At 46.5% G+C, this 26,856-nt stretch overlaps 1 protein-coding gene across 1 annotated transcript; it reads right to left on the bottom strand.

Annotated features, from left to right (window-relative positions):
* Nucleotides 1-1,575: 1,575 nt before the first annotated feature.
* Nucleotides 1,576-26,636, bottom strand: LOC144149100 (Golgi-associated plant pathogenesis-related protein 1-like). The gene is made up of 6 exons (XM_077680638.1): nt 26,490-26,636; nt 22,796-22,841; nt 11,706-11,908; nt 8,171-8,308; nt 3,397-3,526; nt 1,576-1,948 (listed from the first exon to the last, which is right to left on the bottom strand). Exons 1-6 carry the CDS (start codon nt 26,550-26,552, stop codon nt 1,707-1,709), a joined length of 822 nt encoding a protein of 273 aa, XP_077536764.1. The 5' UTR covers nt 26,553-26,636; the 3' UTR covers nt 1,576-1,706.
* Between the last annotated feature and the right edge of the window lie 220 nt (nt 26,637-26,856).

Here is a 26,856-nt window from a genome sequence, read left to right as displayed (position 1 = left end):
AACACAGCGCTTGTGTTGCGTGCACTTAGCATCACTAACGAAGGATCAGATGACATGGGAGATACATTATCTGCACCTCCAACAACACAACAGCGGCACAGCGTAGAACTGCACTGGCTTCCTGCCCGCTGCGGCGTTGCCGGAAATGTTGCAGCTGATGCTGCAGCCTCATCGGCCCACAGCCCCTCTGTTCCACCGCTGCCCATCCCTTTTAGAAGAAAAAATGCGGCAACCCCCCCATCCTCGATTTCCTGGAGGACACAGCGGTGCGTTTGGACCGACAAAAAACTTCAGTACACGCCTCTGCATCTAATTGACCCTAAATGCAGCTTCAAGATGCCTCCTGAGCTCAGCAAGTGTGAGGAAGCGGTGTTGCACCACCTACGTCTAAACGTGGCACACACGGAATTTCCTCGGCAAAAGTCAGCAGGACTCTTCACCACTCTGTCCAGCATGTCATGTAACAAAAGTTATCAAACATATCATATGCATCTGTCCGAACTTCACAGTGCCAAGGCGGACTCTCCTCACATCTTTATGTATGCCACACCACGCAGACTTAGAACTGAAGGCACTTTTGGGCCCTTGGCCGGACCCACGCCAGGCCTTGCGAGCTACCAAAGCTCTCTTGGCGTTCTTGCGTAGCACTGGCTTGGACCAAGTGTTGCGATTAACTTCACTGCCAAACTCTGTGTATGTGCTTGAAAATTCGTACGCCCCACCTCATTTTTTCAGAATTTATTTATTTATTTATTTATTTATTTATTTATTTATTTATTTATTTATTTATTTATTTAACTTCACAAACCACCATGCTTTTGTTTCTTCATATGGCGTAGCAAGCTAAGCGAAATAACTCGGCTAACCTTGCTTCTAACATTAAACGCATTCTCTCTCTCTCTCTCTCTCTCTCTCTCTCTCTCTCTCTCTCTCTCTCTCTCTCTCTCAAATCTGTCGTCCTTTTGCGACTCATTTTCATAAACCTTGAATGCCTTCGAAGCCTACAACATGAGTTTTATGGCAGAGTGTAAAACATATGTGGTTCCAGCTCAAACCTGTCTGTACGTGAGTACGTCTCACAATCCGCCAGCAGAACCATAGAATAAGGTGAAGAAAAAAAAAAAGAAGAGAAGGAGCTGCCCCGAGGAAGCTGTTATGCCCAAGTAGCTAGATAGAGCGAGGGAGGAATGTTATATTTTATGTAGTCGATTGTATTGTATGAACATTGTATGTTAGTTTTTTTAGGGTGTAGAGGGGTTTGAGGATGGCAGTCTGGAAGACCCCTTCGTCCAACTAGGAGTGGGAATATTTTCATCGGTGGGAGCACACGCACACCCCTACACACTACAGCTCGGCTATGAGACGCTAAGCGATGGCCGCGGATTAATTGACACCTCCCGGAATACTCCACGTTCGCCAGAATCACCCGCACACGGGCGCATTAGTTTTGCATGTCCACCTAAAAAACTACTGCTCTGAAGAACGGGTGGTAGCCGCGTGCTTGGGTGGCCAATTTAGACGGGCCCACGTCAGTAATAACAACAACACGCATAATCGTTTGTTGCGACTGCAGCGCAACGAGAAACGTTTATTTATTACGAGTGATGAATAAACACCCAGAGCGAACTCGCGCCGGCGCAGGAGTCGCCTCTTGCCCCCAAGAAACCTTGAACGCACCGCCTGGTGCGTCATTATTTACATTTCTCCTAGTCGTCGCCTCCGCCTTGAGGCCTGGGAACGTTTGTACGGAAAGCACCGTGCAGGTTCCCTGGTGGGTCGTAGTTGGACACGACAAAGATTTTGTTGTCACGACCCCTGGCTATTCCTGAGCCCAGGTATCTGCTTTTTTTCCATACCACCTGTGTGAAGTGCCCAGTGCCCGGTTGGTAGCGATTTGACCACTTGTACATTTTAATTTCGTCGTACCAGGAGTCTACAACGGTTTTCCCTGCACAAGAAATAAGAAAGGAAAGGTAAGAAAAGCGAAGATGTGCTATGCCTTGAAACGCGACGGCGTTACTAGCCTCACTCAGCGATTTTCCGCTGGTACTAGCCATCCCCTATCAGCCGCGCTCATCAAGCGTGCTCACCGGCGTTGACACTGGAGCCAAGATGATGCAAGTAAACTAAAGAAAAATAAAGTAGCAAAAAATAACGTTGGGGGCTCAAAAAAATACGCTTTAATTAAAAATTAGCACAGTAAACAGTGTCTCATTATGTGCATTTTTGTATTACTTTTCGATTTTCAGGCGGCCCGGTTGTCCCCGCAAGCCCTTTTTGCAATGGATGATGCCAAATTCCGTAATTTAACTAAAAAAACAAAATAGCAAAAAATTGACGCTAGGCTCTCAAAAAACAGTGTAAGGCCTACATTACTAGCAAAAACGAAATAAAATGTGTCCTAATCAAAAATTCAACGCTCTAGATGGCATCAAATTAAACGAATTTGCAAATTAATTTTCGAATTTCCCACGGCCTAATGTCCCGGCAAGTTTCCTTTGGCAAACGATGAATGCCGACACGCGTCCAAGCGTCAGCGATAAATCAAAGCGTTCAGGAGCGCCACTGCGCTACAGACTAAACACTTCGAAACACTGACACTGCCGCCTTCTCGCTTAAACTGACCAGCACCCTCAGCCGCACGCCCTCCTCACGCCCACATCTTAAGCTACAAAAGGTACAGATGGTTTCTGTCCTTCCTGTGCCTCGGCATTTAAAACCGTTGCGGCTAGTCTCGCTCCCTCATTTCACCTTCAGTGGGTGGAGAGCCTAAATGCTAAACGGAGCAGCTGCGTTAGTTAACACTCTCTCGACGACGAAGTAACGATATTGCGTAGAATATCTCAAGACGGAAACCAAGATGTCGTCTGCCAGTTTTTTTTATCCACCATGCCCTGCTATGTAGGAGGGCACATTTTCCGAAAATTTTTTGCTTGCACTCGGCGCCCGATCGGCTGACTAGAAGCGACACTGGACCACACCGTAGCGGCCGGTCCGGGCCTCCAGCCAGCCCGAAACGGGCATATATGTGGGGACCCCAGCACGTCCTTTTGATCTTCACCGGTGGACTCGCCCACCTTCTCCCGTGGACACATAGTCCTCGCTGTAACCATGCATCGAGCCACCTGCAGGAAACCGCCGTACCCTTCCATCCTTACTTTCGTTATTTCTTCCTATAGCTTCCTCTCTTATTGTTTTTATGGCTTGCGGCAAGTTGGCGCCATAATAAAGTGCACAGCGTAAATATCAAAGACTGGTAATACGATAAGAACAATAATTTCAACGAAAGGTTGCAAGTACAGCCGCGATGAAGCATAATGCTGTTATCGTGTCAAAAATGGTCGCAAAAAGAGGGCTTAAAGAATACGATAATTGGCGTGGGCAGTCTTAAATTACCATGCACGCGGTGGTCGCCGCTGCTCCAGGCAACGAAGAGGTTCTCTCCGTATTTTTTGTTGCGACTCCTGTGCCTCATTGTGCCTATTTGTGCTAACCTGTAGGCATATGCTTGAGCGTAGCGACACATCTGCAAAAAGTAGAAAGAAGGCAAGAATTATTACTTCTATGCAGCAAGTTCTGTGAAACAGTAGTTGTTGTGCGGCTTTGCGTGTCTTAATGGGCCTAAATTCCTTGTCAATATTGCCGAACCTCCCTCAGGACCGTATTTCCGTAGCGCTAGCCTCGTACCGCGCCACCCTAGAAGGTCGTGTTAAACGCAGAACGAAGCCAGCTTTGCAAACTCCATTCGCTCCATAACCTGCCAAGTCTGGTTTTCTTTACTGCAGAACAGTAACTAACTGTTTATTTTGACGTAGAAATCTTACCACATACCATCTTATTGCTAGTGCGCATGTTAACGACGTCGGTACGCTTTCCATGCAACACAGCGAACTGACTGTATCGATCTTGCCGAAACCGACGTAAATGAAGTGTAAAAGGTTATTCGACCCTCCAGAAATCAGCCTGTCCGTCCATCCATCCAGGTTGTAACGAATGGCATGATGTGCCCCATGAGAATTAATAAAAGCCATAGGGGCTATTATTTAATACCCCATATGGCCAATGTATACTGACGGGACGCATCATCTCCTGCGTTACAAACTGGACGGATGGACGAAGACACTAGGGTCGAACAACCTTTTTCACTTCATTTACGCCGATTTACGCCGGTCCACTTCATTTACACCGGTAGGATATATTTCGGTGGGAAAATTAAAGTAATTGCCTGTAGCATTTATTATTGTAAAAAAATGTAGAAGGCTCCGGGTGGGAATTCTTGCTACGGGCTCATTTCCGCACCTGCACCTCTACCTGTGTTTGCCGTGCCGGCCATAGGACTAAAACTTAAAACTTGAGGTGTTTTTGAGGAGGCCTAGTGCTAAATGAAGGCTATTAATGAAGAAAGCCATAGTGGCTATTATTTAATACTCCATATGGCCCGTATAAATAGCCTTCATTTAGCACTAAGCCTTCTCAAAAACACCACAAGTTCTTAGCCTATAGGGCCTGCACGGCAAACATAGGTATAGGTGCAGGTGCGGAAACGAGCCCATGGTAAGAATTTCCACCCGGGGTCTTCTACAATTTTTTGCAATAATAAATGTTACAGGCAATTACTTTAATTTTCCCACCGAAATATTTCCTAGCCGCATGCAACACATCGCAAATGCAGTTCAGGTCACGAAAGATGCGCGAAGTTCCCATAAATCCGTGTGTGTTTGTGTGTGTGTGTGTGTATGTGTGTGTGTGTGTGTGTGTGCGCGTGCGTGTGTGTGTGCGCGCGCGTGTGTGTGTGTGTGCGTGTGTGTGTGCGTGCGTGTGTGCGCGTGTGCGTGCGTGTGTGCGTGCGCGTGTGCGCCTGTGCGCATGTATGCGCGTGTGCGCGCGCGTGTGCGTGTGTGTGTGTGTGTGCGTGTGTGTGTGTGTGTGTGTGTGTGCGTGCGCGTGTGAGTGTGCGTAGGTGTGGAAAACTTGTAGCAAATTTGAAATGCACGTGTTCAAAAGGAAGTGTAAAAATATTTTAGCCTTTCCACTGCTGCGAAGATGGAAGACCAGCAAAACGGTATTCGCGAAGACAGGATTTCCATATTTGCAAATTCACTGTGAACTACATAGTCACGAAAAGCTGATGAAACTCGGCATAATGTTAGAATAGCCTTAGCGGCTAACTCTCATAAAATCTTCTCCGGGATAGTTGCAATGAAAAGAATTACAGCCCTGTTCTGTAGCCATGCTACAGCAGACAGAGATTCTGTAACGTTGATAACTGCACTGTGAATTAACTGTGACAAGTAAATGACACTCAGCCTAATGATAGAGTAGTCGTAGGGGCCAATTTTAGCATAATTTTGTCTAAGATACCTACATTGGATCGAGAGCTACAGAGCATTTTACGCTAGCTCTGGAGACGGAAATTCTCATCCTACGCGGCTCTGTCGACGACGGACACAGGTGTGATCGGAACCTCAGCCATAAACAGCTTCGCGGCAAAAAGCTAATTACAACGGTGCAATGTGTCATATCATGGATCCGAAAACACCCGAAGGTAGGGACTAAACCTCAGCGATGAAGCATAACAGCGTTATTGTGTGGCTTCTTTTTTTTTTCTTTCGTCCTTACCTTTGCGTGCGATAGATCCACGATGAATGACCACCAACTGATCCAGCTCTGTCCAACTTTGCGACATGACCCTATAGTTTAGGAATAGCGCAAGTGCCAGAAATGCCCAATTCACTTTGTTTCATCGTTATTTCCTTCTCGCCCTAGCCTTTCGGTTAAATCGAGTCAGTGAAACAGAGCGCCACTCACCGAGGCTCTTGAATGGAACTCACCACTTGCCTCCACCGGTTAGTGTAAGTGGAGTTTGAATGGCGAGTTCGAGTGAGTGCGAATGAGTGGCGAATGAGAGTGGTAAGCTTGAATGCCCAAGGATAATGTGAGTGCGAGGGGTGAATACGAATGTGAAGGCTGTAAGTGTGAGTGAATGTGGATAGCGAATGCGATATGTGAGTGTGAACGCGATTGAGTGTGAATGAGCGCGTGGAGATGGTGCGACTGGTGAGTGTCAGTAGGAGTGGTGAGGCCAAATGGCGGATGCTAGTGTGAGTGAGCGATTCACGAAAAATCATTTTAATGTGTAAGCCTTTTTTGGCGAGTTTCCCACCGCAAAAAGCGTGTCGCTTTTGACGTGACGCCTTATATCTGCGCAATGAATGCCCAACTGGCCAAATTAGTGATACAACGGGGAATAAAAACACCGACCAAAAAATGTATTTCCTAAAATAAAAGACGTTTCATTTCAGTCCATTTCAGACGTCCATTTCAGTCACGGCCGCGAATTTAACTATGGAATCCCTCGAGAGCCGGGCGCTGGCAACGTTCACTCCGCCCCCGAAAATATTCGTGCGCTACGTTGACGACTGCTTTTGTGTAATACGAAGAAGTACCTTGACTCGTTTTACCTCGCACTTAAGTAGCATGCAAGCGGCAATACAGCTCACGGTGGAAGAGGAGGTCAGTTGCCAACTGTCGTTCCTAGATGTCCTTGTGAAGCGAATGGGGCCAAAACTCTCTTTCAGCGTCTACAGGAAGCCGACGCACACGGACCGCTACCTGCACTTCACTTCTGTGCATCTAGCCTCTCAGAAGAGGTTCGTGGTAACCAACCTGTTGCAACGGACCAAGAGAACTTGCACTGAGCAGAACGACCTCGCCATTGACTCTGCCAGTGTTCGCCGGGACATCGGTGCCTGCGGCTACCCCCCTTCATTTATTTCGTTGGTGGAACGCCAGCTGTCTCGCCCGGTACTTCCTTCGGCCCCTTCAATACCGAAACGTGCACCTGTTCCGTACGTTCCCGAAATCAGCGAGACCCCTTACCGTGTCATGCGCACGTACGGCGTCCAGATAGCGCACGTGTGTACTCGCAAGCTGAAGGATGCCCTGGTCAATGTGAAAGACAAATTATCAAAGGCAAAATTCGCAGGAGTGGTATACTCCGTCCCTAGTGGTGATTGCGAGTACAGCTACATAGGAGAAACCGGCAACTTCGAAAAACGGATAAAACAACATGACTACGACGTCAGAAAACTCCACGTGGCTTCAAACGCTCTGGATGAGCATGCTGACACTTCGGGCCACGAGATAAACTAGGGCGCGGCACGCATTCTTGCAAAAGAGAAGCACCTGACGTCACGACTTCATCTGGAATCATTGATCATACAGACAACGGAGCGAACATTGAATGAACGCAGGGCAATCTGCCTCCAGTTTACTCCCACTGCCTGCGTCACATTCTTAGACGCACATAAAACGTGGTCTGATGTACTGACGAATTTATTGTTAACAAGGCTCCCGCGTGGGAGCCGAAACGTATTTTATTTTACAAAATATATTTTTTTCTCGGTGTTTTTATTCCCCGTTGTATCATGACCTACCCCGACCAGACAGGCTTCCGTCCAACCATAGATTTAGGTCAAATTAATACATGGTTTCGTTATAATAGTGCAAATGTAGATGACTGGTGCCTTCATGATTGATAAGGAAAACAGAAAACAACGGCAGAATGGGCAATCTATGCATAGCAATGAAGCTGACTTTCAACAGACCCCATAAGGATACATTGAGTCTAATGAGGTATTTTAAAAAAAAACGCCCTGGAGCCTTCATATCCTGATGCAAAACTAGCCATTTTGCCCTGAAAAAATATTTTCCCAACAATGCGTTCGTGCATAGTGTAGTAAAGCCGACTGTTAAAAATCGAAAATGAATTCACAAAGGGCATCCTCGATTTACCAGTCCTGCATGGTCCGGAGGCAGTCCGAGGGGTGTCCTCGGATCAGAAGCCCTATAGAACTACATGGGAAAACCGAGCGCCGGGTCGCGTCTCGGGCAGACCGCGGACGATCCAAGACTGATAATCGAGGAGGCCCAAAATCTCAAAGGTCCAACATATTCGGCGCTCTCACGCGATGAAGTCAAAATCAAAACTAAAGCTACTAAAGCTAAAGAAAACGCGTCAGTTAGACATTATTTACATCCGAAAGTAACTTGAAAAACATTGACAACTGGCGCCCTCTTCTAGCTAGTCGCTGCCAGATGACAAGACACCGGGCAGCTTCCAAGCTTGTTGGTTCCCTCAGAGCATCTTTCCCGCTCAAAATTTTCTCACCTGCTCATTGTGTTGCAGAGGTGGCACACCATGTTTTCGCCTCCAGTAGTTGTGACGTCTCAAAACTTGTCTTTGAAGCTTGCGCATGGCATTGGTGAATCTGCCCTGGAAGTCATTTGGCTCGGCACCGCTGATAACCTGCGTGTCACGAAAAAGGGTGCGTTAATTAGTGAAGCCAGGCGCACAAAGAAGAGCACGCCATGCACATAAAGAAGCCGCACTTACTAAGCGCACCGCTTCATAAGGAACATGACGTGTTGCGCGGCAGTGTACGTATGTGTTGGTGAGGGGGGTCAATACGAGCTTTCGAAGAGGACGCTTGCACAAAGGTGTATGGATTCATCAGATGCGATGACCATCGCGAAATTGTCAAGTATTGTCAAGTAAGCTCCCCTTGTCAAGTATTTCTCAGCTAGCGTGTTTTCTATCTGCTTAGTGGTGCCCAGAGACTTTTTTACTCTCTGGACACCTGGAAGAATCGTGGCGATGAATGTCACCTCCCTTCGGGTCTGCCATCCTAGTCGCTACAAAAGAGTCCAGCACATGACGTGTAAGCTCCCGCCGATAGGCTCCGGGTTAATGCGCAAACGCCAGTCCCGCAGAGCTCTCCTCACGTGAAGGTGATGTTCGCTCCCATTTCGCACCATGCCATGATCAAGCTTTTCTGTTCAGTTTTGCTCCTGGTTTCTTGTGAAGAACGAACATGTATTGCGCAAAAAGAAATTCAAATTCTAACTTTAACCCCTACTGCCTCGCTCACAGCCCCACACGTTCCAGTAGGCGGGAACGGGGGAATTTCTCGCCGCAGGACGCATTGAGAGGGACAAAATGAGCCATATATAACTACGCCATATATAACTGCAAAGTTTAATTGCCGTCCGCATGATTACGCATACTAGACAGCGAAGACCGGCGCGAAGCTCCTCCCTTTTGTGACATGCCTGCTGTGTACGGTGTCTAGTTTAACAATTGGGTGGAGGCATCGGCAAAAGTGATAACTGGCGCCCTTTCAGTCTTGGCTGGCGTTATCGCAATATGCAGTACTCGGAACCGCTATAGAAACAAAGAACGAAAGGGAGGAGCTTTGCACCGGTCTTCGCTCTCTTGCATGCGTGATCATGCGAACGGCAATTAAACCTCGCAGCTCGATATCTCGGTTTACGGATGCGCTAGAACAATTCTACCAAATGAAACTGCGAAGAAACACTATTGTGTCCAACTTTTCAATTCAAACATGCCTGCTTACTGCAGCCACTAAAAAGTTAATTATTCAATTTTAGTTAATTAAGCCATTTAGAAGAACTGCGAGTTGGGCTTGTTGGTATAGGTTCATAATGGGAAATAGCGCAAAAACAAAACTTGAACAAGAAAGACAACGGGACGAAGCGCTACTAGCAACTGAAACGTTTAATCGTCAGAACACGCAAATATATACACACGATCTAAGCCACCGCCAACACAAAAGTACAGTACAATCTACAATCTTGTACAGTCACGGGAAACAACCACCAAAAACACTGCATACAACCAAACCGCACGTGCTCATACTCCGAAAGAAGCACGGTACATTTTATCAGCCCTTATCCAAGAAAGCAAACTCGGCATCTGATAGCAAAACAGAAGGTTGGCTGACACATGTTTTTTCCTCTTTTTTTGATGGACTATGATAAGTTTTTTTGTGAATAGTGGGTCACGTGTAGCAGTTTCCGATAAAGAGGGTTTTTTTGTTGTGATGCCAGAGGAAGTGTTCCTTGAGAAGGCCGGAAACGCTGTAACAAAGAACTTTCGTGAGCATAACAGAGAACGTTCGCCTTCGTGAGCATAACAGCTCATTGAAAGGGGTGCCGTGTTCTCATTTGGCCATGCATTGCAAGAAGTGCACGGGCCGTCCGGAGTTGCCACTCACGCTCACTGATGGAAACCAAGACCACGAGGAATGCGCGTGCCATCCGGAGCTACCGCACACCATCGTTCTTGAAAAACACCGTAAGCGGGCAACAAGAGAGATAATGGAAGCTTTTTACATCAAAAAAAGAGGAAAAAACATGTGTCAGCCAACCTTCTGTTTTGCTATCAGATGCCGAGTTTGCTTTCTTGGATAAGGGCTGATAAAATGTACCGTGCTTCTTTCGGAGTATGAACACGTGCGGTTTGGTTGTATGCAGTGTTTTTGGTGGTTGTTCCCCGTGACTGTACAAGATTGTAGATTGTACTGTACTTTTGTGTTGGCGGTGGCTTAGATTGTGTGTATATATTTGTGTGTTTTGACGATTAAACGTTGCAGTTGCTAGTAGCGCTTCGTCCCGTTGTCTTTCTTGTCCAAGTTTTGTTTTTGCGCTGTTTCCCATTATTAATGAAGCCGCCGACATCAATAATTACCACCTAATTATGTGTCTCCCTGGGCGCATAACCTCACTGTAGAGGTGGTCTTCACGTTAAACCTAAGCACCTAATTTTAAAAAACCTGTCAACTTAATTTTGATCACCCTGCATACCTCCGCTGCATATCTCATTGAAGTGCAACAGCCTAAAACTATCCAAGTCCCGTTAACGTCAGTTCTAGCAAAGTCCTTAAGGGGGACTCACCCGTAACATTCCTATGAAACTTACTACTTAATGACCCACGGGCTTAAAAACCATCGTGCACCAGTAGGGAATTTTTTTGCAGATTCTTGAAAATGCTCCAAACGGCCCAGTTTACTTATTTTGGAAATATGTTACTTTTGTACTGAAAAAAAAATTATAACTCTCGCTTGCTAGAGAGCTAGCGCCATCTAGAATAAGTTAAACTAAAATGTGTTTCTTGTTTAATTTTTATTTCAATAAAGAAATGATATATTTTTAAAAGAAGAAAACTAGGCCGTTAGGAACACTTGTATGTATCTGTAAAACTTTTTGTATCTTTACGCAACCCTTTTTTCAGCTCGTGGGTCGTGAATCGCGTAAGTCGCATAGGAATGTGATCTGACTCTGCGCTTGAACTTGGCAGGTCGATGCGCCAACGGAAAAAAATGCAAAGGGCGCTGGGATAATAGCTGCGGAGTACCTTAGGACCGCACAACGTCCGTCCGCGTCCGTGGACATAGCATTTACAATCGCAAAAAAATCACACAGGTACCGGCAGGATTCGAGCCTGCGGCAGGTAGACCAGATAGAGTTAGTGTCAGCCGTCTTACCCATTGGGCTACGACCGTGAGTTAGAAACCAGGAGTCAAACGGCTTACTCCCTCGCCTGTAACGGTGCGGAGTACCTTATAGGACCTCCCAATGTCCACCCGCGTCCATCCGTGCGCACACCACCATCAAGCGAGAATCAAGCGAAATTCGATTTGAGCCGTGAATTGCAGTTTCACTTGGGGAATAATCAAGGTGCAACTCACGGTTCAAATCGAATGACGGTCGGGGCGCAAATCGGATGTCATTTCGCGTCCCCGTACTCCGCACCCTCGCCATCATCCACGGAGTGGAGATGCTGCCATTTTTTTACATCGCTTTTTAACTTCGAGAACTGTGAAGACAGGAATTCGGGCCTCACCCCATCACGAAGATCGTAACCACCCTGGCCACCGCCGCCACCGCCAGCTTCTCCACTGCCATGGCCACCGCCTCCGCCTCCTTTACCGGCGGCCTCTTCGAGGCCGCCATCTCCACCGGGTGCCCCTTCAGGGCCACCTTCTCCGCCCCCACCCCCCGGCCTCGGGCGCTCTCGTTTCGTTACGGTCCAATCGTTGTTAGGAGCTGCGGTGAATACCATTTTATCAGAAATAATCAAACAAAACGGGGCGCACTTTTCCCCGAGTGCGTAACAGTGACGATGCACAGATACGACGAAAGTGTATAATTGCGGGGAAGATGAGATTGTGCAAAAGAGTGCACGGATCGGAAATCGGGGAGCTCTAAAAGGGCACGTAAGCGAAATCTGGAAAAAACCGTTAACAAACAACGCGTTTAGAAAAGGGCTTGATATAGAGAGTATTTTTTCACTGAACCCGACACCCACCATTGGTCCAAATGAAGTCTGCATAACATTCGTATACTGTTGGAAGACTGTCAATAAAAAAATAAGAATTGGTCACCCTTCTGCCCCCCTATAATGCAATCTAACCCAACGTCCACCTTATACAAATCCCCATCTAGCATGAATGACACACTTTTCACTTTTTCCCGTCGCCAGAAAAAGATTGCGAGGCATTTCTCGTTAGATAAAAAAATAATTTGAAGGCCCAGAGCATTCCTTCGGACACATTTTTTTGTACAGCTCTACCAAGGCTACCAAGGCACCTTTTGGTGCTTGAATCGGCGATTCAAGCTTAGCCATTAGATTGGTTGATATAATGTGTTCTAATCGTCTGTATTCATTGGTAGGTAGTGAAATTTGGCAATAACTACGTAGATGGCTTTGGGCAGCCACCATATGTAAAAATTTGAATCTCTTGAGTTTTTTTTTTTTCGGCCGTGCATAACGTTACTAGTTTAAAGGGTTCTTCGAATTGAAAAAGTAATATAAGACTTTATAGAGAACTGGTATTCTTGAGTAGTTTGTTGCTTATTCAGCCAAATCGAGCAGACGATGATGGTAGTTTTAGGCACCTAATTAGGTAAGAGATACCGCCAGGGGTACCAAAAATATCAGGTATTCTCATGGGTAAGAACAGAGGTAAGTGAGCAATAGCTGTATAGTAGTTAGCAAACCAAAACACCGGCGAAACCAGGCAAGAAGTGCTGTTGCACATCTTCTCGCTGTCCTCACAGTTACTCGTTGTCATCTTATAGCTGGAGCTGCGTGTTCATTCACTGAGGGAAGAGAATTTGGAAGATTTTTCTAGGATGTAAAAGTATCGTGTGGGAAAAATTACGCTTAGAGACCGCTGCTTATTTAATATATTCGTCGACGCCTGAGCGATACCGATTTCATACCTTCCGGTTGTTAATAAGTTTTGGTGTCTTCTGATGGCGTTTTTTGTTGGGAAGCAAATGTTTTACACGTTTGCTAAACCACTGTTGTTTGTGCCAGTCTTTGAAAGAATTGTTGGAATGTGTGCGTTTTTTTGTCTGCTTGACATTGTGACTTTAATATAATTTATAACTGGCACTGACAGATTGATCAATGGCAAAATAAGCCTAAAAACGCAAAGCCCTGCCAGAACTGTGGCTATGGCCGCCACACAGCGGCACTGTGCGATTTGCTCGTCCCAGACGATACGCCTTCCAGCCTCTGCTTGCTTTTGTCGCGATCTTCTTTAAGTGGCTATGTATTGCGTTCATTGCTAAAACTGAAAGGAGCTGGCCAAAAGCCGGGGCACCGCTCGAATGGCGTAATAAGAGCTCGAAAACAAAGCCAAAGCCAGGAAAGAGAGAAACATCTTTTGAGCAAGTTTTTACGTTATCTGATAGGAGTAGAGCAGTAAATTCCCGTTGAAGTACTTTGTCACCCTCTATTCTAAGTAGTGGATACGGTTCTTGAGTACGTTCTGAAAGCATTTCAGATGTAGAAAAAAGTTGAAAGTATTGCAGGTGCCCTTTAAGCCAGGACAGCCCGCTTTGATGTCTTGACAGATAAACTGTCCTAATTCCCATTGGCGCCAGATGACTTTACGATTAGCGGCCCATGTCTTAATTGCCAGCGCTGCTTCCTTACAAAAAATATGCGCCCTTCCAAGCCCCTTGACTGGGTGCGTCCAGTCTTGGAACACAAAAATTGACCGCGTATCTGCTCCTTTCGTCGCAAATGTCAACAAAAGACGATAGTCTTTGTCGACATTTGCCAAGTAAATTCCTCCCTTCGCTTTCCCGCTCACCTTTCATGTTGTCCCTCTTGCGTCGCGCTTATCCCAAGGTAAACACATAAAGGTTTGCTTGATTCAATTTAAACTTGCCGCGTTCCACTGCTCCAGGCCGGGTGCCTCGATGCCAGCGCTGCCGTACGGCGGAGACGCGCGTGAATCGAGGAGACCTACTCCAAGGTTTATAGAACCGCGTTGCCCTTCTCCTCGTGCGTTCCAAGCAGAACGTGGAACGTATCTTGTGGAACGTTTCGTAACTATTGCCGCTTGAATTCTTAAAATGCCGCCAGAAGCTATAGCGGCGCGGGCGACAGCAGGCGATAGTGTGTATTCTTTTTTTCTGCAGTAGATGTAGTATTTCATTTCGCAAAAATCAAGCACCTATGAACTTTTATAAAGGAACACTGTAAATATCCCTTGTGTATTAATTTTCTATCTTATATTTGCGTAATTTATTGTTCTTTTTCAGCAATGTTGACAAGTATGAACACATAAACCGGACTTATACGTTTAGATTTCGCTGTGAGTATATAGATATTGCGCAGACTTCGTTTCACTTCGGCGGAGTGGCTGAATCGAGTCACAGACAGACAGACAGACATACATACAGACCGAAATTTCTGGGTTTAAGTAGCCCAAGAAAGACTATCGCCTTTAAAAGGTAACTTGGTCGCATTGTTTGGTCTTAGCGTCGTCATGGACGCCAGTGTTGAGAGGCCGCTGCTGAAGGGATTGTTTTTCAAGGTGCCGAAGGCGGCATATTTTTCGCTAAGTTTTTTAGCTTACTGCACAGCTGTGTACTACCACATTCATGAAACAGCTTAAATGCGCTTTTTATTTGGGGATTAGTTTATGAAGAGTTCCAACAGGCTGAACACGTTAAAATAGAAAAACTAGAGGCTGCTTCGTGGTCTGCTGAGCTGCATGGGTCAAATGCGTATGGACGTTTTTCTCGGAATTCAACGAATTTTCTGTAAGTGTATTGACATGGATTCTATTAAAAGCGCAAGGCTCAAACCGGTTTTCATTGTTATGTTGTTATCTGTTATTGCACTGAAGAATTTATCCGACAGCGTTATTCCCGCGAACAATAGAGTTTCTTGGACTCGCATGTAACCGCCGCCCGTATGACATCATTTTTGTTTACCTTGAAGTGCGTACGTCAGCTCACTCTTTTTATAGCCAAATGTTGAATGCGAGAGTCTTGTTTACTGGAAACGCGGCTTTTTGTTTCCGTAGAATACTACTGTTCCAGGATTGTTTAAAGCCGTCTAAAATATACGCCAAATCGGATGGGAGTGTGAATAAGTGAAATGCTGTAGCAAAATGCTGTAGCGAGCATCAAATGCTACGTTTCATTTATTCAGCCTGCACTTTTGCCGAGAGAGAAGGAGAATTGATTATTTCTCCTACGGAACAAAAACACTGGCAGCTAACAATTCCTGAACACCGCGGGTGGAATATACTTCGTTGATGAGATAACGGTGAATCTGCGGCGGGCCCCGATTGATTACAGAACTGTGATTATTACTCTGCTTTCATTCTGTTGATCGCTGTTAGTTTACAATACATACGCATTCGCGCACGATGCAGTAGCGAATATTTAGGCAACGGCCATATCCTTGTGCGCACTGCAGGTAACCGTGCTCTTTTGAACAACCACATGATGATTGTGGTTCCAGAATGCTTCGCATTCGTCTTTAGCGTGCATGCGTACTCACTGCCGTACCTTCACTTCTCCCGGGCGAAAATGGACACTGAATAGACATTCTTTTCATGAGCGTTCTCGTGTACCTGTTACGCTACGGGACTCATAGACTACTAAGTGATCAAGACCACTTCAAGTGAATTGTGACCTCACGAGCCTTTCCCTGGACCAAATAACCCTGAACTATGAAGTTTCCTTCATAATTCCATCCCTTCCTCGTATCCTTATTTTTTCTCCACCAGGGCATTTACACACCCTCGGAAAATAAATTACATCCTATGTCTCTCTCTGTCTCTCTCCCCTTCGGGTCCCCCCCTCAGTGCACTCAGTGCGCTGGACTGCCCTCTAACATTCCGTGATAGTTCACCACTATTACCTCGGTCGCTTTATACACCGCAAAATCTGTCAGCGTCGCGAGATTCTGTGGCTTCAGGTTCACACCTTTCCCACTCCTCCAATCATCCACCTCCCAGCTGCGTATCCCCTTTCGGATTGTAATGTTCGCCGGCCAGAATTGACCTAGAACACATAATGTGGTGTTGTGTTCATCCCCTCAACCCGAATCCCTCAAGTATTAGTAGGCAGCTTCATTTCGCAACCCAGCGCCTGATCTCCTGGACAAGATTTTGAATTGGGCCGAGAGGGTAGCGCAGGCCTACGGGCATAGGACCTGCTTCCTTCACTCGCTCCCATCTCCCCTTTTGGGATAAATAAAACAAAAGATGAAACACAGCTCATTGACCAAGAAAAAAAATGACGTTTGGAGAGCGCTACGGCTCCCCTGTTCACAATGAAAGCTGTGTGATAAGTTTGTTACAGGCTCGGCCAACGTGGGCTCGACAGCACGTCTCAAGAGGTGTTGCTCAGCTGTCTTGAGGAGGTTGAATAACCTATGCCATCCAGCTGCCTTCTTATGGCGTGGAATTCATTCAACGTTTACAGCCTATGATGCCGCAATGGCACACAAAACCGTTCATGCCCTTCTTGCGACAGCGAATGAAACGGGCCAACAGTTTGCAGTCCCACGGCCGGGGCTAGAGCGGAGGCGCGCTAACGTGAGCGCGCCGCCGCTCTAGCCCGGCCGTCCCCTATCTACAGGGTGGGAGCGCAGAAAACGGCTTGTACTGTAACTAGATAACGTATATTTCTGTTTTTTTTTTCGTTACTGATGTGACACCGCTTGTCCGCTGGATTTTACGGCGACCATCCGTTTTTTTTTTCGTTTTTTTTTTTCCAGACGCACGATTTTGCCCCACGGTCGAGTTACAAGACCGAAGTTTGTAGTGCCAGTCTTTTCGTCAACATCTGTGACACCTTTAGAATATATAAATCATTCGGGGCACTTAAATCTGCTTGGGCGCTTTAAATGCAGAAGTATTATAGTTCCCCCTGGCGATAATTATACCACATACATATTTCGATGTCCGCATCTCTTTCTTCGCTTTTCTTTTTCCGTCTTCATTAGTTGCCAGAAGCTAGACCATACAGAACCCCGTTCGGAGTAGATACGCATCGGTATTATTGTAGCTTCATAGAATCCGCTCGCGACGTAGCAGTAAGGTATCACCAAGGAAGGTCATAATGCTTCCGCATTCAAAGCACGTGGCCAGCCTCAAGTGCCCCGAGAATTTTTTACTCCTGTTGACACCCTTTTGTACCCTCAATTATTCGCACCCTCAACTGTTCTGAAAGTCGCGTTCCCCGTGTCGACGGAGGGCGTTTACGTCACAGAAGTGTTTACGTCACTTCCCAGTCACGGCGTGTCCCTGGGCTGAATTCCTGCCCCTGGCACTGCTGTTTTGTTGTTGTTGTTGTTTTAACAGAGGAGCTGTTGTGCAAGCCGTACGTTAGGTGTTGTAGGAAAAAATACCAAAAAATGCTGAGCGCGTGCAGAGCGCGACGACCGCCGAGCGTCCCCGGCACGCGCAGTGGCTTTATCAAAAGAAAAAAAAAAAACTCCAGCGCTGTCGTCAAGCGCTACCCAGCATGTAATGCTTGGTATGAGGAACACGACGATGTCGATGCATACGACGATGACTACTACTTACACAGGGCAAAGCAACGACGGTACATGTAAATAAACAATTTTAAACTTCTGCAAATGCGTGGTGATGTGTCCTTCGGTGCTCACGTATTCCCTATGGTTCAAGCTTTGCGCGACTTAGTGCAAGCTTCGCCAGTTGAGCTGGCGGGAGTGTACAACGCTGAGGATGACTTTGCATCCACCACTCGCAGCGAAGACGACGACCTCTTCGATGCATATGACGATGATTACTAGCACCGCAACTATGCAAATAAACAATGACACTGAAACCTGACTATGTGTCCGGCAATGCTCACCCACAACAGCTTCGCCATTCAAGTCTTGCGTGTCAGTGCAAGCTTACCTGAATTTGTTTTGTTGTTAGTTAGGATGACGCACGGGCTTTTATTGCCATCCGCTGCTCACAACGCCGCGTTTTTCGCCCAGTGAGACCATGATGTTTTCTTATTAATATAAAAATGCACGGAATATTATAAACCTCTTTACACGTCATTTATCGACAACGAAAAACCAGGCCATCTGCACAAACGTGAAAACCGGGGAGGGAGCATGCAGTGTATGAGTGTATTCTTGGCACCTTGGCGTTTTTTCCCAAGGAGTGGAAACTGTTGAGAGGGGGGGGGGTATAGGTTTATAGCTTTGCTATAAAAGTCTCGTGTCTTTGAAGCACGAAACGTTCTAGCGCGAGGCGTTGGAAAACGAGTGTCCTGGTGTGTTCTTTTAGTATACGCGTTACGTTCTAGCGCGAGGCGCTGGAAAACGAGTGCCCCGGTGTTTTAGCACCGTGACTACATGAAACGATGACGATGACGACGACGACGACGACGACGACGACAGGAGACGACGACAGCCCGAGCCCACAAGGGTTCAACCAACCAACCAACTTTAAGGGATTTCGCCCCCAATAAGCGCACCCAGTCCGTAGATTAATTTGCCACGAAATATGTGAGCGAAATATCACTGCTCTACGTGCATCAGATAGCTTTAAAAAACTCGCTTGAACAATTTTTTTTCCTTTTCCGCGTTCCTCAACTTCGGTGGATTCTTTCTGGACTCAAGTGACACGTCACACAAACGATACTGCCACTATTAGCCGGAGAATTCCTTCCAATTGCAGCGATAAGATCATTCGATACCGGCTTTGTATAAAATCGCCACGAACGCAAAGTAATGACTAAAAATACATCTGCTTCCGCGAGTAAAATCACGGAGTTACGTTCTGAATGGGCTGGCGTAGCTATAGCTTTCGCGGCACGTGCTAACGCCATGTTCCTTTGGACGCACTGGACACTCAAGAATAAAATGAGAACATCGCGCGATACACCATGCGCTCTGTCCCTCAAACGAGCTTATTGCATAAAGTCTCTTCATTTCCCTTTTGGAGACGCTTTGCGGCAAAGAGATCAGGACGGTGACTTTCTCGTTCCTGTTTTTGCACCGGCCGTGACTGAACATTACCCATATTTTTGTCCTAAATTTTCTTTCAAACGTTTTTTCTGTTACAAATTCTGTTATGGCGGCCGTCTTTTGCCTCTCACTTACATGCACAAAACAACGCATTAGGTATTTAATCATTATTATATTATATTTTATTATGTTATAATATTATATACTAGAGATATACAGTCGAACACGGATATATCGAACACGGGTATATCGAATTATTGTCTATATCGAACACATAAATTATCCCCTTGAAAATTCAATGAAAGCGTATAGGAATTCGTACGTTTATATCGAACAGTATTTTCCCCGACATTGGGTATATCGAACGCCGCGTGAGCTGGTAGGTGCTCTTCGGCGGTCACTGCACCCCCGATTTCTGCGGTCGCTTAGCGGGCGACATCGCGCTTTCGCCGAAACCCGACAGGGACAGTAGCCCGAAAGGCTCGGAAAATGTGACAGTGTGAGGTAGGTATGCCCCGACTTCGCTCCGACTGCGCAGGTGCTCCGCATTGCGGAACAGCTCTTTTTTTTCTGCTGGGTACGTTCAACGGCTTGCCAAAATATTTTTTTTTACTTTCTCTGGGTCTGTCTTTCCCCGATGTCACCTCGGGGAAAGGAAGAGCAGGAACGGAGCCGCTGGCGGCCTCATCCTCCTTTTGTATTTTGCTGTTGTTGCTACTGTTTCGCAAGTTGTCCCGCACCTTTCGTAGATCTCTGTTTCTCTCGGAGGTGACCATCGCGAGCGCTTTGTCGGAGTCGGTTCAGAGAGCCTTCAAATCGTCACCATGAAAGTTCTTGTGTTGCGTGCGCGTTGTTCTTCTTTTGCGTGCGTGTTGTGCACAGTGTGCGAAGGCCCAGTGGACTGCTGGAATTTTCTAGTTGTGCAGGCGTCGTGTACGCGTCTCACGACACGTGTGACTGGGTGATGGTGAAGCGACGCGGAAGCAATGACCGCTGCAACCGCAGCCATCGTCAAGAAACGCAAGAACCTTGACTGTGCGACAAAGCTGAAAGCCATTCAGCGGGTCGAGGCGGGAGGGAAAAAGTCCGACGGTGGCAGACGACTTCGGCATTCCGCGGAGGACTTTGAGTACCTTGTTAAAAAACAAGGCAAACATCAAGGCAAAAGCGGCGGAGCAACGAACGTCCGGAGTTTGCGTTGTGCGCGCTCCTGCCCACGAGAAAGTTGAAAAGGCTCTCTATGCGTGGTTTTTAGAGATTTGAGCCGGGAAAATTCCAGTGGATGGCCCCATGCTAATGGCTAAGGCCAGATGGTTTGCCGCGGAACTCGTAGAAGAAAACTTCGACGACAGCACTGGGTGGCTGCAAAGGTTTAAAAACCGCCATAACATTGTTGGCAAAACCATTTCTGGCGAAAGCGAAGCTGTCAGCAGCCAAGATATCCAGCAGTTGATTTCGAAGGAATGGCCAAAAATCTCCGCAAAGTTTTCCCCTGCGGAAATTTTCAACGCTGACGAGACGGGCTGTTTTGGCAAATGCTGCCTAAGCAAGACACTCGACGTCCGGGGCAGCACATGTCACGGAGGCAAGATGAGCAAAGTGCGCGGGAGCGTTCTGCTCGCCGCTCACATGGATGGCTCTCAAAAGCTCCAGCCCTTCGTGATCGGCAAAGCAAGGTCACCCCGCTGCTTCAAAAACTGTAAGCAGCTCCCCGTCCGCCAGGCCTCCAATAAGGCGGCGTGGATGACGCGCCAGTAAGCGTGGGACGCCGAACTGGGCAAGTCGGGGCGTCGCGCTTGCCTTTTTGTGGATACCTGCTCGGCCCACCACACCACCTGCGTGCTCGAAAACATCGAGCTCAAGTTTCTGCCTCCGAACACAACAGCCAGGCTGCAGCCGCTCGAAGAGGGCATTATTAAGTCGTTCAAGGTCGGGTTCAGGAGGCGACTCGTCGATAGGCTTTTGATGAACCTCCACCTGGGCACTGAGCTTAAGGTTGACCTGCTGGGGACCATACACATGATGACGGACGTCTGGAATGACGTGAAGAAGGAGACCGTGGCCAACTGCTTCCGGAAGGCAGGCTTCGTGACAGCCGAACTTTCGGAAGCTTGCGAAGACGGCGATGACGACGACGAGTGCATGAACGACACGTTTCGCGAGTTGTCGTCCCTTTTCCCGGATGCTGTTCCAGCCGGAGTGCCTCCCGACGGCTTCGTGAACGGTGACAGCAATGTTCAGGCTATTGCGAGCCTCGGTGACGAGGATATCGTAGCTGCGGTCGAGGAACCCAGGCTGATAGCTCGAGTGGCGAAGATCGTCCGTACGAGGAGGTGGCTACACGATCGTACGCCGCCGCTGAAGTGGCTGTTGCGTTCAGCTTGATTCGTCGTTTTTGTGGCGATATGGAAGGAACTGGGCTGTCGCACCTAGAAAGCCTCGAGAAGGTCGAGACCAGCGTCTTTAATTTCATCTCCACGACGAAGAAGCAGGCCAAGATCAGCGATTTTTTTTTTTCACGCAAATAAAGCGTCCTGTTGCGTCGTGATTGCGGAATTCGTTGTCATTCTTGAATGCGCCGATCGGTAAGTGATCGCCGCCACAGGTGAGGTCTCAGAGCCCATATTTTGTATATCGAACTTTTCGTATATCGAACTTTTTCGCGATCCCCTTGGAGTTCGATATATCCGTGTTCGACTGTATTTCATTTTCACGGCGAATTAGGAATATATTCACACCTGAAAGGTGCAATGACACGAGTGTTTGTTGGGCTAGGACTAACCGTGTAATAAGTGAACTTTATACCTACACTTTCCGGTGCCACCGTATCTTCGTTTCTTCAAATCGTTTCCTGTCCACACGCAACTCCATATGCATTTTTCCTCGTATGTTTGCAGCACAACAATGACGCCGCTAGATTTTCCCCCGGCTGAAAGTTCACTTTGCCGGAAGAAGCAACCATTTTTGTCGCTTTTCTCTTCATATGTACTCGCATATAGTCACTTCCCTCCGTATGTTTTGTCCCGAAAACTCCATTTATTGTGATAGTTTTATTACCAGCAGCAATTCAATTATAACTCTTTTGCTATTTTGTTCGCTACAGAAAAATCAAACCTGTTTTGCACCAAATGGTGATCATTTCTTTTATTTCCTAAACAGACCACCAGTTTTAATTCCTGCCCTTCTGGCTTCTTTCGGCAGTTTTGTCGCACCTTTTTTGTTCTTTCTTTAGACCTCGACACCCTGGCACCTGGCGACATGCCACAAAGAGGACCGTGACACTTAAAGATGAAATAAGATTTTAAATTGGAGAGAAATTAAGTGTGCCCCACGACGAGCTATCTGTTAGCTTAGGACCCGTGTCTCAACCGTTCAAAGAAAGCAGTATAAAATTCCATTAAGCTGATATCAAAACCTGTCATCAAAAATCAAGCATGCTGGAGTTGACAAAAACGTGTTTAGCCCGTTTGAGGCGTCGCAGTTCCACAAGACAGCACTTCTGCGAGCTGTGCAAATATAAATACTTTAGAAGTGAGCATTTTTCGCAAATGTTCTATGAATGCATGTTTGCCGCTCAAAGTTGCAAAGAACAGCATTTTGGATCCTTAATGATTTACTAAAGGACAGTCAACGGAGCTTGCCCTCGCAGTGAAAATATCCGGAAATATGAAGGTAAGCTTTACCTCCAGGTTCTGTACAGGAGCAGCACTCTCTGCCGCCGAACTGTCGCTGTTGTTTCCCGTTGTCGTACATGCGAAGAGAAACGCCAAGCAAGGTTAGAGGCACGCCTTTTTAAAGTTTTTCAGCGTCGCGTGGGGGTCTGTTACGGTCATTCGGGAGCCCGACTCTTGCTCGACTCTCGTGCACGCTCACCGGTCGCGAAAAAAAAGAAAAAAAAACGTGCACTACCACTTCATCACGCCTCCTTGGGATCCCAAGGCGCACGACATAGGGGTCGCCACGAGTTCGCGAACACAAGCCGCTTTGTATGCGCGCGGACAACTAACTAAGCACGCATGCAAAAATAGAGTGAAGGCACGCTGAACGACCGATACATAGTCATGCCGATATAGCTAAGCTTTACGAGACTTCGTCACGTTTTCTGAGGCCTGCTTCTCAATGCATTTAATTGGTTTATATTTATTTTGCTTTATACACGCGTTTGAGAGGAAGCCGTAAAAGTGACTACGATCGTTCCTTGATACGCCTATGCGGCTAAACTGATGTTATTTATATCCATGCCGGAATGTCATTACAAATGCTCAAATAACCGAAACCTAGAATTAAAAATCTGGCTTTCATTGTTCAATTTCTCTGAGAATAAAGCATTGTTTGCTGTCGGACAAGCCCTGAGGTTACTATGAAACAAGAAATATTTTGAATAAAACGCTATGCCCCCAAAGGATACACGGGGTATATTTTACCGCGACAACACCTGTGGGATCAATATTTCATATTAAGCGAGCAAATAAGGCCAATGAGATAGCCGAAAAACTTTGACTCAAAAAATAAGATCACCAATGTGACATTACGCAATGTGCTGTGACAATGTAAGTATGACATTTTGTATTGCGTGATGGTAGTGATGACCTCATTTTTCAAGTCAAGCGGTGTATCTGACATTGGTATACCCGCCGTGGTGGCTCATTGGCTAAGGCATTGCACTGGTGAGCATGAGGTCGCGGGTTCGATTCCCGGCCACGGCGGCCGCTTCTCTGGTGGAGGCGAAAAGCAAAATGCCCGTGTGTACGAGATTTCGGCGCACGTTAAAGATCCGCAGGTGGTAAAAATTAATCCGGAGCCCTCCACTACGGCGCGCCTCATCGCCTGCGTTGCGTTGGCGCGTTAAACCCTACAATCAATCAATCTGACATTGGTATTCGCCGGTTTTGTTCCGTCGGAAGCAACAAATACAAATAGTCACCCAGGCGCATCGTAGGGAAACCGACAATTGGCCACTGCTAATTGCAGGGACCCTGCAACACTGCCGATAAACTGTCTCACTCTTTCCTTCGTGCCTGGAGGCACTGCTAAAGCTACTGTTATCGCCAGCAGAGAGCGGCACTGCGTGATTTGCTCGTCGCAGCAGATACGCCTTCCAGAATTCTTCTTTACTTTTCTTGCGGTTTTATATCGAATGCGTTCATTCGAATGCTGTCGAATGCATTCACTGCTGCGGCTGAAAGCAAGCCGGTCAATAATGACGTCATTCAACCGTCAAACAATTCCCAGACCGACAAAGAAAGAAAAATCTTTTGACCAAGTTTTTAAGTCATCTGATGGGTGTATAAAAGTAATGTTTGGCTGGAATACGTTCTGATCCCTCAATCGAAGTACTGGATGCGAATTGTTGACTTGGTCTGAAAGTTGGCCTTGCCCGAAAGTTGGCTTCGTCGCAAAGAGTTTTTGTGTACGGATTCCGAACTCGATTGAACCATTGTGGGTCCCAATCAGCCCAAAATGAGCCGGACCAGTCCCGGAATAAAATAAAAATTTAGCACCCTTCCACTCTGTGAAGAAGGATGACCAGCGAAGCTATTGTGCGTAATGTTAGAGTCGTCTTAGCGGCTAATTGTCGTATATTTGTTTACGGATAGTTCAGGCAAAACAACAGTTACAGTCGTTTTCTGTAACCATACTACCTCCGTATATGGCCATGTATTGGCTGAGCAGACAGTAATTCTGCGACGTTTACAACTTCATGTAAACTAATTATGACCTGTTATGAAACTCGGTGTAATGGTAAAGCCGTCTTGGCGGCTAATTGTCATATAATTCCTTTCGGGATAGTTCCTTTCGAGATAAATACGAGTTACAGCCGCTTTCTGTAATGGTAGATGGTCATGCTTCGCTGTGCAACACACAATGTGGAAACCCAGCTTACAAAGATCACGCTTACACCGACCCCGTTTAGGTCAGCCTCACCTCTAAACACAAATGCATTGCCGGGGAGAAAATTTTTCAGGGGGAAATTTAAGCATTTTTATATAAATATATGAAGGCTGTAGGACCTTGTTTTATTTTTATTTTCATTTTATTTTGTAAACTCGAAACCGGCTTTTGTGCGGCAGAGAAACCTGCTCCACAGACAGCGTGACACGATACCAGAAGAGACTGCCGTCAAGACCAGCCCTAGATCTGCTCCGCTGTTAATATAAGTGTGCCTCATGATCCAGCAAGCTAGAACGTTGCGGTTCTGGCTGCCTGCAGTCATGAGGTGCGGGTATTCCAAATATGATGCGCACTTCTGTAGCCCACTCATTTGGCCGTATTAGAGGAGCTACTTAAGAACGAAGTAGGTATTTCTCGAGGTAGAAATCTTAAAGGGGGCGGGTGGATGGTTCCTAAATTTCGAGTTAGCAGGCAAACTGCTGTGACTATGGCTTCCAGGTTCGGAAACTTTCACTCACTTTTTTTTTCGTAACTGACAGGCTCGTCTTGAACAGCAAAATTCACTATTACGCACTCCACACAACCCGAAAACCAAGTTGATAAGGATTAACCGGTCGCCCTCATTTGTGAAGGCGTATTAGAATATATATATATATAAATATATATATATATATATATATATATATATATATATATATATATATATATATATATATATATATATATATATATATATATATATATATATATATATATATATATATATATATATATATATATATATATATATACCCTTATTTTGTCTTAATTCACCGAGCCCCTCATTTCCCATTTCTGATTCGCTACATGCATAGCGAGGGCCTCTGTTTTGGCAGTCTTGGTGCCAAAGGTAGCTTAAGAGGATTAAACGCTGGTCGACCACTCTCGACATGTCGTAGACACTCGAGTCACGGCCCGGGGGTTAAAAAGAAGGTCCCCTTCACCCCGAGTAGTCCGAGTGGCGCTGGCTACCACCCCCAAGTACAGGAAACAAAAAATACCTTAACATAAATACCCGAGAAAGTGGTGGGGAAACCGCCCCACCGGTAGCGTAGTGGTTATCGCACCAGACCGGTATTCTGGAGGTCGTGGGTTCGGATCCCACCCGGCGGGCATTTTTTCACCACTTTCTTTCTGACTCAAAAAATTCTTCATCTGTTTCTATGACCTACCGCATTATCCCCTTTGCTGTCCGAGGTTTTCTTGACTGCCAACCCTTATTCTATGTATATATATATATATATATATATATATATATATATATATATATATATATATATATATATATATATGCAGTCATTAAACGCTACCGCATTCCATGTCTTCAAAATGAGGCTGTTATTTCCCTGTGTTTACTGAGTCCCAGCCCTTCTAGTCAGCGCTCTAACACCGGGGACTGTCGTGCGCCGCGAAGTGTTGGGCCCTCAGGCAGTGTCGCCAACTTACCCATCTCTTAGAATACACGACTGTTGCGAAAGCCACTATGAAGAGAGGGGCGAAAAATTTCATGTTGCCTCCTTGTTACTCCTTGTAAAACGCTCGAATGACGAACCGTGGGTCTCGAACGCTTTATAAATGCTCTGTGATTGCGAGCGTAACGTACAGGCAATGGGGTATGTTATTTGGAGCGGTGGCAGCACCGTCAGTGCAGTCCAACCCCCTCATCCTTTCCTCGACACACACGTGATTTATTCTCGCCCAACAACAGTTTGGTACATGCGAGGAATGCGTATGACACAGGCCTGTAAGGGGTCGGTGGAGGTCGGAGGGAAAATGCAAGAAAACAACTCAGGTGATTACATTCTGTCAACAA

This window comes from Haemaphysalis longicornis, unplaced genomic scaffold (genome assembly GCF_048455015.1).
Source record: "Haemaphysalis longicornis isolate Haplotype H1 unplaced genomic scaffold, Haemaphysalis longicornis Haplotype H1 scaffold_1, whole genome shotgun sequence".
Taxonomy (NCBI): domain Eukaryota; kingdom Metazoa; phylum Arthropoda; class Arachnida; order Ixodida; family Ixodidae; genus Haemaphysalis; species Haemaphysalis longicornis.
Note: the sequence above shows the minus strand (reverse complement) of the source record. Positions and strands in the feature narration are given on the sequence as shown.

Bases quoted from the DNA above. Each gene is read 5' to 3' on its own strand.
- LOC144149100 (XM_077680638.1), bottom strand. From the start codon at position 26,552: ATGAAATTTTTCGCCCCTCTCTTCATAGTGGCTTTCGCAACAGTCGTG. The intron at 11,909-22,795 runs GTAAAGCTTACC...TATTCACCGCAG, and splicing joins CTCCTGTACAGAACCTGGAG to CTCCTAACAACGATTGGACC. The intron at 3,527-8,170 runs GTGAGAAAATTT...TACTTTTTGCAG, and splicing joins CTCTGCAACACAATGAGCAG to ATGTGTCGCTACGCTCAAGC.